The sequence below is a fragment of the Rutidosis leptorrhynchoides genome, chromosome 3, assembly GCF_046630445.1.
Source record: "Rutidosis leptorrhynchoides isolate AG116_Rl617_1_P2 chromosome 3, CSIRO_AGI_Rlap_v1, whole genome shotgun sequence".
Lineage (NCBI taxonomy): Eukaryota > Viridiplantae > Streptophyta > Magnoliopsida > Asterales > Asteraceae > Rutidosis > Rutidosis leptorrhynchoides.
In genome coordinates this window covers 304,746,587-304,761,713 of record NC_092335.1, presented here as the reverse complement: position 1 = coordinate 304,761,713, position 15,127 = coordinate 304,746,587, and the positions used below count along the sequence as shown (strand labels likewise).

At 33.4% G+C, this 15,127-nt stretch overlaps 2 protein-coding genes across 2 annotated transcripts; one reads left to right on the top strand and one right to left on the bottom strand.

Moving 5' to 3' along the window:
• The first annotated feature begins 2,793 nt into the window (after window positions 1-2,793).
• On the top strand, window positions 2,794-5,339 carry LOC139897430 (uncharacterized). The gene is made up of 5 exons (XM_071880123.1): window positions 2,794-2,929; window positions 3,287-3,369; window positions 3,508-3,644; window positions 4,120-4,224; window positions 4,744-5,339. Exons 2-5 carry the CDS (start codon window positions 3,292-3,294, stop codon window positions 5,117-5,119), a joined length of 696 nt encoding a protein of 231 aa, XP_071736224.1. The 5' UTR covers window positions 2,794-2,929; window positions 3,287-3,291; the 3' UTR covers window positions 5,120-5,339.
• Window positions 5,340-9,145: 3,806 nt separating this feature from the next.
• LOC139897429 (signal recognition particle 14 kDa protein-like) lies at window positions 9,146-11,936 on the bottom strand. Its single transcript, XM_071880122.1, has 4 exons — window positions 11,800-11,936; window positions 10,459-10,552; window positions 10,256-10,365; window positions 9,146-9,540 (listed from the first exon to the last, which is right to left on the bottom strand). Exons 1-4 carry the CDS (start codon window positions 11,800-11,802, stop codon window positions 9,370-9,372), a joined length of 378 nt encoding a protein of 125 aa, XP_071736223.1. The 5' UTR covers window positions 11,803-11,936; the 3' UTR covers window positions 9,146-9,369.
• Between the last annotated feature and the right edge of the window lie 3,191 nt (window positions 11,937-15,127).

Here is a 15,127-nt window from a genome sequence, read left to right as displayed (position 1 = left end):
TCGAATCTAAGTGGGGGAGAGTTGTAACACCCCGTTTTTCTAAACATGACGCTCGGGGCGTCATTTGAAGTCCAAGAATGATTATTTAATAGTTTGGATATAATGCATTGACCACGATTGACTTTGGGATGTTTTAAAAGTGAAATTGGAGTACATCAGGTAAACTGTCGAGTTTGAGTGCAGTTTGTCGCGTTCTGGTGCGTCGCGTTCCGTGACAAACATGCTTGAAACGAGACAACTTCTGATGGTGATTTCTGTCCACTTTGTCGCGTTTGAGTGTTGTGTGTCGCGTATTGGTGTCGCGAAACGTGACAAGGTGTCGCGAAACGCGACAAATGTCGCTGTAATGACATTATTAACCCATTTTAATGGAATCTTTTGAGGGTGTTTTGGTAAATTCACTTATGGCCGGTTCTAGAGCCATAAGACTGATTCAAGGCTCATATTATCCTCATTTCACTCAAAAACACTTTCACCTTCAAACCCTAGAGAGAGAGGAGAGTTTTAGAGAGAGAGAACTCCATTTGGAGAAGAAGGAGGTTGTTTCGGGTTAAACCTCAAGTGTTAAAGTTGTTCCACTCGTCAACGGCATCACTTTGGTGGTATTGGTAAGTTCTAACTCCGAATTTCATCTTGGTGATTTGATATTCAAGTTTAGGGTTTTGAGCTAGTTAGTTGTAAAACCCATTTAGGAGGTGAAATGGGTAATTGTAACTAGTTATTGTTGATGTTGGTAGATTTTGGGTTGGTTAATGATTTAACCATGTTTAGGACTTGTATGTTGTGTGTAATCACTAGTATTAGTGATTATTGAAGTGTTGGAACCACTTTGGGTGTATTTTGGTTAACTAATTTTGAAATGGGTCAAAATTAGGGTTAAGGTGTCATATTGGGCAAGATTGGTGTTTAACGCTTATGCTTGGGTTTAATTGTCATATTAGGACCATTTTCACTTGTGTTAGTGATTGTTGGTTAGTTTTGGCGTGCTTTGAGCTTGGAAGTGCAATTTGGGTCGAATTTGCACTAGTTGTCAATTTGGGTCGATTTGTAAATCCACCCTAATTGTGTTGTTGTATTTGTGTTAATGGAATAGGTACTTTCCATTGACGAGTTGCGGATTACTTGGAAGCATTCATCAAGGCGACAAAGTGAGTGTTAATATCCTATGTGCATATGTATGTGTAGGATGGGTGCGGGTCGGGTGAAGTGATTCTCGGTTATAGAGCTCACTTTACATATAGGTGGATTTGATAAACTTGTGTATGGGTCCAATTGGCACGGTTGTGCGTTTTGGTTGACCACCTTTGGTGAGGTACACGTTTTGTGTGTACATTATCACACGTGGTTGTGATGTGGATGATATAACCCCAATGGCGAAGGGTTTTGATGTTGAGAAGTGAGTCGCGTGTGTATTCGGATTCACGATGATGCGTGTAGTTTCGGTCATCTTATTGTATCATGAAAGTGAATCTCGTGTAGCTCGGATTCACGATGACGCGTGTAGTTCGGTCATCTTATTGAGGTAGTGATCTCGTGTGGTTTCGGATTACTAAGGCTCGTGTAGTTCGGCCAACCTCGATGTTGTGTTGTTGAAGATAGTAGTCTCGTGTGTATGCGGATCTACTAAGGCTCGTGTAGTTCGGCCAATCTTCATTGTGGAAATTGGGTTTCGGTATTGGGTTAAGGGGTTAACCTTGGACGTTTATATATTGTTATATATATATATATATATATATATATATATATATATATATATATATATATATATATATATATATATATATATATATTGTTGTATTGTCATGATGTAGCTAACCCTCCGGGTGTAGCTTCTTGACGTTGTTCACATTGTCGTGGGTGAACTTATATTTGTTGATATTATTAACTTGTTGCTTAGTGATCGTATGGTATGCCTAGCTTAGCTTGCCTTTACACTTGGATGCTCCGGTATGCGGTATTTGATTATTTGTGTGGCGTGTCAATTTTATACATATATATGTATGTAGTATATTCTCACTCACTAAGCATTAGCTTACCCTCTCGTTGTTGATATTTTTATAGGTTCGCGTGATGGCGGCTCGGGTAAGCATGGGGATTAGAGATCTTGGCTAGGTTGCTTTAGAAGATCTTGCTTTTGGACTCGATTAGGATTTGGGTAGCGTAGTCCCAAATCACCATGCTCGGTTTTGTGTAAACGTAACTAGTCGGGTCATAATGATTATAACCGGTTTACGATTTAATTAATGAACCATTGTATTAGGGAGTTTAAATTATTAACGTATGTTTTAAATTCGTTGAACTTACTTTGGTAACAAATATGTTTTGGAAATTGTGTAATGGGACCTAAAGTATTATTTAACGCGTATTAAAAGGAAAAAAATTTATGGGCCGGTTTTAATACGGGTTGGGTTGTTTCACAGGACTAAATACAGGACTAAACACTCCCAACAATGACACTCATCCCTCAAATAAATTGAACCCACTATCTTAATTAAATAAATACATGTGCAACTTCAAAAGCAAAAGGTACCTGTGATTATTGCATCTCCCTCATCCACAAAAATGCTGAAACTGGACGATTTCGTAGCAGATCAAGCTGGGCTAGACCTGGGCGCGACCTGGGCGAAATTGGTGCCATCAAGGAGGCTCAGCCTGGACGGCTGCTGAGCAGCTGCTGGCGTAACTATTGGGAGCACCCTAATAATCTCCTTATTTTTGGTAACTTAATCTCCTTATTTTCTTACATATATACTCCGTACAACACAATACAAATCAGACTAGCATTGTTCCAAGAAATAATCACACACAAGAAGAAAGTCAAAAGTAGAATACATAAATATCGATTTTTGAGATTTCAAGAAATTAAGACGTGAACAGGAAGGAAGCCTCCTGCGTTTAGCTTCGGTTCAGAATCTTCATAGTTTCAAAGGTAAAATCTTTAAGTCTATTCATATAAGAATCATGTAGTTATATGATGTTTCAAGAATTCACAAAATAAATAAATACAAATAATTAATGCATATATTTATTATATTTATTATAGAGTAAAAAGATAGAGTAAAAAGATTATGTAAGCATGGAAGGGGCACTTGCCCCCTTTTGTTTCTCTTTCATTTTCTTTTGGGTCCGAATTATTCCCTAACCAATTTCTTGCTCTTAATTTTTTTTCTTTAATTTGACCAATTTATTATATCCAACTTATTATATCCATTTGTTTTGTCGATTTTATATTTGTTTTTGTTTCTGTTTCGATGTATCGATAAAAATCCGTTCAATTTTTGTGTAGCCACCATGGATGCATCCATTCACATGGATGCTCAACAACAACTCATCACCTCCTTTCCATATCTGTCAATTCATCATTCTCAGGTATCTAGGGTTTTGTTCTGAATATTAAATTAAATCAATTAGCCTTTTTTTTTTTTTTTAAATCGTAGTTTTCTAGGGTTTACTTGATTTAATTATAGCAATTATAATTCTAATACTTAATCCTAATACTTGATCTAGGATTGTGACTTTGAGCCGGAGGATGAATGGGATGAAAATCAGAATAATCAATTAGGAGATGAAAATTGTGCAATTTGTTTGGATAAGATAGCCTTAAAAGAAACAGCACTTGTAAAAGGCTGCGAGCATGCCTACTGGTTCGTCTCTTGTTTTCGTTTCATCTACTTTAAAAATAACTTTTTATTAATTCGATTTTTTTGCCCTCGTTTGCTATCTTTATCTATGCATTCTTGTTGTTGTTGTTGGTGGTGTATATTTTGTTTTATAAAGAATTGCACTAATCAATTGTTGTGTGCGAAGTACAACCTTTTTGTATCTGATGATGAATTTGTAGGTGCATTTCTGTTAGGTTACAGTTTGATGTCTTGTACATGATTGATCTCTTATGTGCTTTAATCTTTGTAGTGGTTATTCAATATTCATGTGCTAAATATTAAAAGTCAATGCAACGGATATTGCTAGTGACGTATTCTTATCTCTTGTTGTTTTTGTCGTTTGGGAGGGGTGGATGTAACTGGTAGCGAATGATGCAATTTAAATGAAGATACATGTTTTCTTAAAGTTTTAATGATTTTTATGTGTCAAATTAATATATCATCTTTTATCATGTAGTGTAATCTGTATCCTTCGGTGGGCCGCATCTAAGAAGGAAGCAACCTGTCCTCAATGCAATCGTCCGTTCGAATTCCTCAATGTCCATCGTTCTCTTGATGGAAGGTATGAGATCGATATTTATAGGTTTTTACCTTTATCGATGTTACTTAAATGGAACACTAAGAAGGAATGTTTTGCGTTATAGTATGTGCCATTGATATTTCAGCTACTATATTTAAGTTGGGGAACTTGTTTTATCTAGCGATTAAAGCACATATTGCTTCTTTAAATATATGTCTTCTTTAAATATATGTCTAAATAGATTAAAGCACATATTGCCTCTTTAAATATATGTCTTCTTTAAATATATGATTAAATAGTTTTTTGTTTAAAACACGGGGCTAACTCATTGGTTTATAGTAAAAATACATCTCAAGAGAAATTGAAATTTGAAATCGGCTGATCAGGCAATTAACTGGTTATTTGTTAACTGGAAATTCTTAATAAATATGATTGTAATGATTTTTGGATTTTTATACTTTCTTTTAAAATAGACTTTTATTTTATTATTGTCATCTTTTGTTACTTCTTTTTTATCGAACAATTTACTCCGTCATAACTATTATATCTTGCTTTCAACAGTATTCATGACTACATGTTTGAGGAGAGCGTTTGCCTCCTCCTAAGAGCACCGTGGTTTCATTCTTCGAACATGGAGAGCCCTGAAGTGTTTAATGATCATGTTCTGGAAGAGTTTTATCGTTACGAGTACGAACAAGTGGAATATGAACAAGATCCAGATGAAGTGTATGTGCGCCGCCCATCAAATATCAACATTCCTATTGGCAATCGAAGATGTGTTAATAACGGGAAACAAAACTCAGTTGCTGGTTCGTCTTCTAGTGACGTAGCTGTGGTGGGTCGACGAGCCAAGCGGGCCCTCAAACGTGAGGCTGCAGACAAAGCCGCTGCTGAAAAACCTCTGCAGCATTTAGTTAGGCTGCGTCGCAACGTATGAAGCTTAAACCGCCCCTCCTCTGTACAGTATTCGTTGACTTTTGAAATATTGGTTTTAGTCTTACGTCTTAAGAAAGAGGTTCATATGAAATATTGGTTGTAATCTTAATGTTGACGTTTTAATGTCCAAGTTAAGATTTTTGTGATTGGTATTCGTTGTGAAGTGTTATACGTTTCTGTTGTGCATTTCAGAAATATATCCATTTTTAAAATCTTTTTTATTTTATTTTTTTTTATTTTTATTTTTTTATTATTATTATTAAACGTGACCACTTAATGATTGTATGAATGGTAGGAATTCGGATTGGATTTTGGGTTTTCAGTTGGCTTAAGTATTTCAACTCTAACCTATGAACTGCTAACTCGGACATGACCCGAGTAACCCATTTGGTAAAACATGAACCGGGTAACCCATTTGGTAAAAAGGTTAGAAACTATCTTTTTAGCAACCAGTCAGTTTCAGATCTAATGGGTATTTTAAATTGAAAGCAGTCAGTTTCAGATCTAATGGATTTTTATTAACTTGAAGGTGTCTTTGCATTGGTGGTGACGTACTTTCCATACATTAAGTTAGGGTTTGACTCCTATGTGATGCAAAATTGTGCATTGTTTGTGTACCCATGTGGCACGAATACTAAACACGACCCTAACAAACATTGCACTAATACTTACCAGGTACACATTTATAATTCAGACACATTCATCTATTTGCTACTAACTACTTACCACGACCCTAACAAACATTGCACTAATACTAAACACGTGACTCACTACTTATAACCCTGATGAGGCCGAATCAATTATTGTTAAAAGAATAAAAACTCTGGACTTCAATGAGAAACTAGTGATCCCAAAAATCAATCAGTTTGATGCTGCTTTTCTTAAATATGAAATGTGGATGCTTAGTTGAGCTGTGAGTTTTATGGAAGATTAACTTTTGGGCTTTTCTTAAGTTCCCATTTTTCTTAAATTCTTTCAAAAGGAGGACAACTGAGTCAAGATTTTAATCTTTCTTCATCAACTGACTTATTTCATCCTCCAGCTGGTAATGTCAAACTGATAAGTCTTTTGTTGAATACATATTTAAATTTTGCCTTTCAATCAATCAATCAATCATAGTAGTATCGGTTCAACTACCAATTCATCGTGAAGTTGTGTTGTTAGATCCTTCCAGGATTGAATTCCCAGATATAAATGTGGTTAAAGAAAATCAACAGCTTTTGGGTCTATCGGGTCATGGGTTTGTTTCCAGACCAAATGTCATTGGGCATGCGTCATTTCTTTGGTAGTGAATTCAGTATCTATTTCTCTTAATGACAATATCCAGAATTCGAGCTTTTTCGGTTTTACAATGATGTGCTTAAGTGATGATAGGAACTCGGCTGATTCATTGAAAATAATGATTACCATGAATTATTGTATCGTTGTAGAAAGTACCCAGAAGAATCAGAAATGCAACAACTAATTGTAATATATATATATTTTTTTGGGTTCGCAGAGGAAACTTCCTTAGCAACAACCACATTGGGTCCTCACTAGCGAGTAAAACCCCTGAGTGACGAGCCCCTGAGCGACGAGACCCTTAACCGGGTGAATTACACACATTGGCGCCACATAGAAGAAGTTTACCTAGTCTTTGGCCAAAATGAAGCTGCCCATGATACATAGAAAGATCGAAGCTGAAGATCGTGGTGATGTTATTCAGTGCCAGCGCCGTGGTTTCTATGGCAATCATTTATATGGGTTGGATTTGTAACATCCTTAAATTATGAGTTGAATTTTGGTAAAGATTTTTAGTTTATTTAATTGTTAAACGTTTCTAGCTACAGTTTGATATCAAGTGCTAATTGGTAATCTTCTACTGGTCTTAATGTAAAATAATTCTAGTACTTATTTGTGTTGTGTTAGGCATCATTACAAAAAGAGATAGCACCTTTACCGGTGACATGTTCTAACAAAAATGTCGTCTGGGAAAATTTTCACCGACGATATGTTGTCGTTAACCTGTCATCGGTAGAAAGTGGTTGGTGAAAGTATTTACCGACGGCTTTTCTGTTTTATTTCGACGACGGTATGGGTCCCACGACCCACGTTCACTGACACGATTGATCAAAGGTGAAATTATCATTTACCGACGACACGAAATGCTCGGATGTTTTATATACTAAATCTTTTATTTTTTTACCGATATGTTGTAAAAATATATATTTATTTTTCTCCTTTGGCGACTACATGTCGAAGGAAAACATTAAAGTCTGATTTGTTAACCAATTTTGACTTACTGGGCAAACTTGATGGTCGGACGACAAAACGACAAAATGGTAGCTTGGTCATTGTGCTTACGAGATGTCGTCGATAAAGGAACTGTAAAGATTTTTGACGGCACCTCTAAATGAGCTGTTGTCCAGCCGAAAACGGCATACTAAAACAGTTTCTGTCCACATTTTCAACACAAAAAATACACCATAACAAACACTTTAAACTACTGTTACAAACATTCAAAACATTCAAACATCTTAAACATAAAAGGTATATAAAAGTTCAAACATGATTAAGCATCCTAAATAGTCTAAGATAGTTAAAAAATATAAACATCCGAAACCATACAATCATAATCTATCTATACTATCATAATCCAAAACCATACTATCATAATCCAAACAATAATTGGACTTTTCACGATGAAAACAAGTCAAATTGAAACGTCGAAAAGTTCAATTTCCAATGTCAAACCTAGTTTATAAATGTCAAACCTAGTTCACAGTATTGTTAATACTCCATAATATAAGAAAATGAATGTGTACAGTATGAGGTATGTTTGGCATGCAGTTTTTTGGAACTTTTAGCTTTTAGATTTTATGAAAAAGCTCATTTTTAATAAACAGCTCCGTTTGTTAAATTAAGGTTAGAGCTTTTAGACTTGGAAAAAGCTTCTTTTCTTAAACGCTATATTAACAAGCGTTTGAAATTTGTCAAGAGCTTTTTCTAGTTATATTACTTAAATATCCTTTCACGAGTTATTAGTTATTAGGATCGAAACTGCTTAACAAAACCCTACAGCAATATTAGTTACATATATTACACGTATATGTTAAAGTTTGGTTAGAATATTTGTATGGCTACACGTATGTTACTTGGTTACATTATGGTTACATTATGTATTATTAAACATGGATATTAGTTTAGCTTTTTTTTTTTTTTTTTATTTTGCTATACAGATTCCTTAAATACCCCTTTTAAAATATAGTGAGTAACTAGTGAAATGACCCGTGAAAACACGAGTTTATTTAAACGAAACAGTTTAATGATACATTTTAGGTATTAGTAGTATTATATATGTTTTCGGTTATTTGGTAATGACTATGTTATATTAAACTAAAATAATGATATTTAAGTATTTTTTCTAGTGTCTATTTTTGTCATTTTACTTATTTTATAACAGCTTAAGCTACTTTGTCAAACAACTAAATACATTAAAAAAGCTTCAGCTAAACGCCTGCAGCTTCCAGCTAGTTTTGCCAAACATACTCTATGGCTATGACCCACATTAACGAAACCTTGTTAACGCGTATTTAATATATTAAATACTCATTAACTTAATTAAAAAATTACAGAGTACCATTTTTATAGGTACATTACCCTACAAATTCTAGATTTAGGAAAATTATTAGTTCACTGAATGCTATCAAATGTTTTATACTCAAGCAGGTAGAAGGTTTTCCCTGTTCGGGTTACCCGGGAGGGCGAGTAATCCGACCCCATACTCTGATGTACGCAGCCCAGCAGGATTACTCCCTGGATGTTTTCAACCCATCCCTGGCCACCACTAAATATTCGCCCTATATGGGATTCGAACCTGAGACCTCTTGCAAGGAATTCAGGGCTCCAACCACTGGGCTATCTAGTGATGGTTGTTTTATACTCAAAATTCTTTAATAAAATGTATTTGACATACTAACTCGGCCTAACCCATTTTGACCCAATACGTCACCAACCATTACACAACTTGCAAAAAGTAGAACACGACGTTCAAGATCAGGTCAATCTGAATTTGATAGCATCTGTCCAGCAAAAAACTCACTTATAAAAGTAGCTATCCAACCAACAGTATAATGTTTGTATCTAAGATTTTCGGAAAACAAAAAAAAATTCAGGGGTGAGGGGTAAAATACGACACTATCCTTTAGCAAGAGCAGCAAGAAAACATGCAACAGAAGACGTAAGATAAAACACGACCCGATAAAACACTTATTAGGGTTTAGCGGTAGTAGTAGATCGCTTTTTTGAGACTTGTTGCTTTTTATCAGCTGCATCTGGAGCCTTTCTCTTGTCCTTCTTCTCTCTCTTTTTCAAAGACGTCATGCGAGCTTTCAAAATAGTCGCATAAGATGCTTGAAAACGTTGATGGTCCTTTGCTCCAACCTGTTACATAGAAATTAATTAGCATAATATTTATTTTACCTAAAGAAATGTGTACGTTTCATATGTGCTTTAAATATCCAAACAGATCAAGGTCTAATCAAGAACCATCGCTAATAAGTAAATAGAATAATCAGTTAAAGGAGGCACAAAACGTTATCGAATGATCACCACATACTATATCAACGAAATATATTCTGCATTAACAAATATCGTTAATTAAGTAAATATCGATTTCTTAATTAACAAAGTTGCGTACAATTATATTCTGCATTGTTTTCTTTCAAAGTAATAAAAGGGCAAAAAACTATAAAATTAGGAAAAAAGAAAATTGGTGGGTCAACCCATCCAGCCAGAGTTGATAAAAGTTACCCATTTTTATCCAAACATATATTGCCAATTTGACTGTAACTCCATTTGTCTCTATTGCCACCACTAAAGTTAACATGTTTGGAAAGAAAAACAATTGAACAAAAGGGACATCAGTTGCAAACAAATGACACAACTACATGAAAGTCACAAGAAGCATTATTCATCCTAAAAGAAAACTATGAAATAGAGACAGCTCATATGCAAAAAATTTTTACTGATGACAAGTTGGGATTCGGGTTCAAAAACTATAGTGATGTACAGCTAACATAGCTTGTTAAACAAAATTTAGTTAAAAAATGAAAGGACTCAACAATATAGAAGATAAAAAACAGTTTAAACTTATTACCAATGTAGAGATGTTCTTCTTGCCATCAGTTGCCCTAACAAGACATTTGTACTCAAGTTCCTTACCAGCACTTGCCATCTTATTCCTTTGTACCAAAGACTTGTCAGTTGCTGAAGTATGGATAACAAAACATAATTAACCGATATCGGCAAAAAAGTTAAAGCAACATACTTAAAATCAGATTCACAAAATGATAAACTTACAGTGTTTGAGAGTAACCCATACAGAACCTTTTTCTGTGGTGTGCTGAAACATGCTGGTCAGTTCATTGAGAAATGGATCGAGCTGTAAACGTACCTACGGTTACATATAGCAAACGATCCAGGTCATTTAAAGGTACAAGGATTGATAAAATGATACCTGATCACAATCGTATTGAGGTAATTAAACAAAGAAAGACAATAGGGCGGTAAAGAGAATCAGTTGACATAAAAAGCTACTGAGTCGTACAGAGAAGCAAATAAACAAAAATGGAGTGGATAACAGGCCAAACACAGATCATGTCAATATGTAACCTTTTTGTCCAATTGTTCAAAAGCTTAATGTGTGTTATGAATTATGATCTACATTATTATATAGATAAATCAATTATTTTAATCAAAAAATTCAGCACTGTATGATTAAAAATTCACTATGGGCAACCCCAGAGTTGAATAATGAGATGTTTACAATCTAGGGTGCCACATCGAGTATAGCGATGAAGTTTTCACTAATGATATATCCTTACTCTGATTTTCTTGACATTTGTGTTGTATTCATAGGTATAATATGATAACAAAAACATACACTACGCAAACTTCTGTACATTTGGTAAGGTTTGTGCTACTCTACCAACAATAACAACAAATGAATAGATGTTCAAAGCACAAGTACAAAGAGTAGAAGATTATGATGAAGAAGAAGCATAAATAATTGCCTTACGCTGTTTAGTATGTTTATCGTAACTCAACAAATACTAGTCAAATTCAATTGAATTAACAAGATAGAATCAGAACAATCATTATCATTATCTTTCCTAATCCGCACAAATCAGTCTTCACATGATGACCTAACGATTACACATAAAAACAAAGCCTAAAAGTTTCAAACTAGCAAAGATGTAACTAAATAATGGTAAATAACAGCATCACAAATAATAAAATTACAGGTAAGCAGCAATTGAGAACAAAACCACAAAAATCGCACAACGAATGCACACGAGATGTTAAAATTGCCAACTACTGTACTACAAGTTAAATATAATCTAAAAACTATATATGTCATCATTAACCAAAAGAAACAGTTTATATCATAACACTGCAAGACTATTAGGGCTAAATTTATATGGTTTAATAGAATTATGGATTGATCAGAAAATAAATAAGCGATTTTCTTCTTTCACGATACTTACATTGTCTATATATAAAATCACAATAAAAAAAGTGAGTACGGATTATACAAACAAATAACTTTCATACGTCAAGGCAGATAATAAATTCAGGAATTGTAAATCAAAAAGCGTACATTCAAGAATCAAGACAAGAGGAACATGATTGAAGTGTTACCATTAGGAATCGGTGGCAGTTGAATCGATCGATGAATTCTAGAAAGTAGATAAGGGGCCGCGCAATGTCAAGGGTTTTCTGTTTTATACGGGTGTGTGGTTATAATTGTGATTAGTATATAGCATCGGTTCTTTTGGGAAAAATAGTTTGGGCTTTAGTTAAGTTTTTTAGGTAAACATCGTCTTTTTCTTACTAAACAGGGGTCAAAACTCAAAACCCTACCCGCATTGAATTGAATCGTAATAAAATAAAATTAGGGATGACAATTAAGGGTTAAGATTCTCTAATCCGAGAATAAATACATAATTCATAGTCCGAATGATTTAAATGTACTAAATAAAATTGTTTTTAAATAACAATAACGTATTTATTAATCATTTTGAACGAATAATGTAAATAATTTAAAAGTACCATATTAACCTTCACATGAATAAAAACTGCAATATAGTTATTTAAAAGTGTTCTTAGTATAATTTTAAGAAAATATTACATAAAATTTATATATTTAATGGTTAAGAGAGAATTACAGTTCTGAATGGTTCAACACTAAATATTAAACCATTCAGCACCATCTTTCATTCAGAGGTCAGAAACAAACGCGCTAAATGTTGAATGAACTTGATTGAAGTGTTACCACAAGGAATCAGTGGCAGTTCTAATGACCCGTCCTAATTCACCTGGACGAATACATTACATTTGGTTACATCGCGAGGTACTTGACCTCTATATGATACATTTTACAAACATTGCATTCGTTTTTAAAAGACAAACTTTCATTTCATCAAAAAATTGACGGTATGCATACCATTTCATAATATATCCAACTATAATTGACTTAATAATAATAATCTTAATGAACTCAACGACTCGAATGCAACGTCTTTTGAAGCATGCCATGAATAACTCCAAATAATATCTCTAAAATGAGCAAATGCACAGCGGAAGATTTCTTTCAAACCTGAGAATAAACATGCTTTCAAGTGTCAACCAAAAGGTTGGTGAGTTCATTAGTTTATCGTAATCAATCATTTCCAATAATATAATAGACCACAAGATTTCCTTTATTCAATAATCATACACTCGCAAGTGTTTAAAAATCATTCATATGGATTTAACACCTGGTAACCGACATTAACAAGATGCATATAGAATATTCCCAAAACAGAAATCCATCTGTATTAATAACTCGAAGTACTAAAGCATACCATTTTCCAGTATGGGGGGAGTTAGTGCCCGTAGATCTACCTTTAGGATTCGCGTCAATTAGGGTGTCTGTTCCCTAATTCTTAGGCTACCAAGCTAAAAGTGTGATATTCGATTCGATAATCCAACCATAGAATGTAGTTTTGATTACTTGTGTCTATTTCGTAAAACATTTATAAAAGCAGCGCATGTATTCTCAGTCCCAAAAATATATATTGCAAAAGCATTTAAAAAGGGAGCAAATGAAACTCACCATAATGTATTTTGTAGTAAAAATACATATGACGATATTGAACAATGCAGGGTTGGCCTCGGATTCACGAACCTTTATTATTCGTATATATTTATTAAACCATGTATTTGTAATTGAACACACACACACACACACACACACACACACATATATATATATATATATATATATATATATATATATATATATATATATATATATATATATATATATAAATTTATTAATTATATCATATTTATATTATTAATATGTATATGTTTTATATATTCATTTTGTATATATAAAAATATATAAATTTTGTTATGTCATATATATTAAGTATCTTTATATATATGTATATATATATATCATTTGTTTGTTTAAAATAGTAATTATAACAATACTACAATTATATTAAATATAGTAAAAATAATAATAATTATAATACTTAATTTAATTTTTTTTATAAAGGTAATAATGTTAATTATTCTATTAGTGATAATAATAATGATATTAATTTTACTGTTAATGTTTGTTATGATTAAGATTTTTGTAATTATATAATAATATTACTCATAATAATATAAATAATACTTATGTTAATATCAACAATTCTATTATTTATAAAAGATACTAATATTAATATTTACGAAAATAATAGTAATTTGTATTGTAATGATAATGATAATAAACCTTTTCATTATAATGATAATAATATTAAAGTTTTAAAATTAATAATAATATTATAAGTAATACTCATAATAATAATAATAGATATGATACTTATATTCATGATAATAATAATAAATACAATTATGATACTTATAATAATAATTATAATATTAATAATAATAATAATAAAAATAATAATCACAATAATAACAATAATAAACCTAATAATAAACATAATAATAACTAATAATAATAATGATAGAAAAAAAAGTGTATACCCTCTCCAAGCTTTTTCTAAAAAGAAATGTCACAGACGAGACTCGAACCCGCGACCTCTCAAAACCCCAACAACACCCTTAACCGTCCAAGCTATGCTGTTTTTCTGATTTAACCTTGGCCATATATTACTTTAACCCATCGCCCTTATCTGATCCAGCTTTCCTTTTGGCCCAACTATGCAATACTCGGCCCAACAAAGTCACAGCCCAAGTGAGTATTAATCTAATGGATCTAAAAGCCCAATATATACAAAAATATAATGCGGCCTTCTTTTTGTTTCCTGTCCTTGTTACAATTGGACCTAGCAGCCAACAGTTGGACATCATTCCTCTTCAGTAATTTATCGATTACTGTATCATCATACTTATTCTCGTCATCATCATTCTCGTTTGTACAGAGATAGAAGCAAATAAGCGTGCTGTAGTGGAAAACAAACTGCATAGCAGCCGTAGCCATAGAATTTTCGGGTAGCATAGAAATCAAGCTGTACAACCGTAGTAACAGGTCACTGTTCATCGTCTTCCCCAATCAGCATCTTCGTTAAACATTATCACAACTTTCCATCTGTAACGACCCAACCCGTTATCCTTCCAAAAACGTGCCATAAAAAAAAATTTCTGGGACAGTTCATCTGGACAGCGTCTAGTTATCTGGACGGCGTCCAGTTATCTGGACGGCGTCCAGTTGTAAAGACCAGGACGGCGTCCAAATGTACTAGAATGTTCTGATCAGTTTTTCAAAAACACGCGAGCGGAAAACCCGCTTCCCGACACTTTTAAACCAAAACACTTTCACAATATGTTATAATAATTAAAACTAAGAGTTTTCCATAATAAAATCGAGTTTTACAACACCGGGCCCACATCGACCCAAATTACCGCAAAGTGACCATTTCGACCCAATTTAGTTTATACAAAACATAGACCGAGCATGGGATTGGGG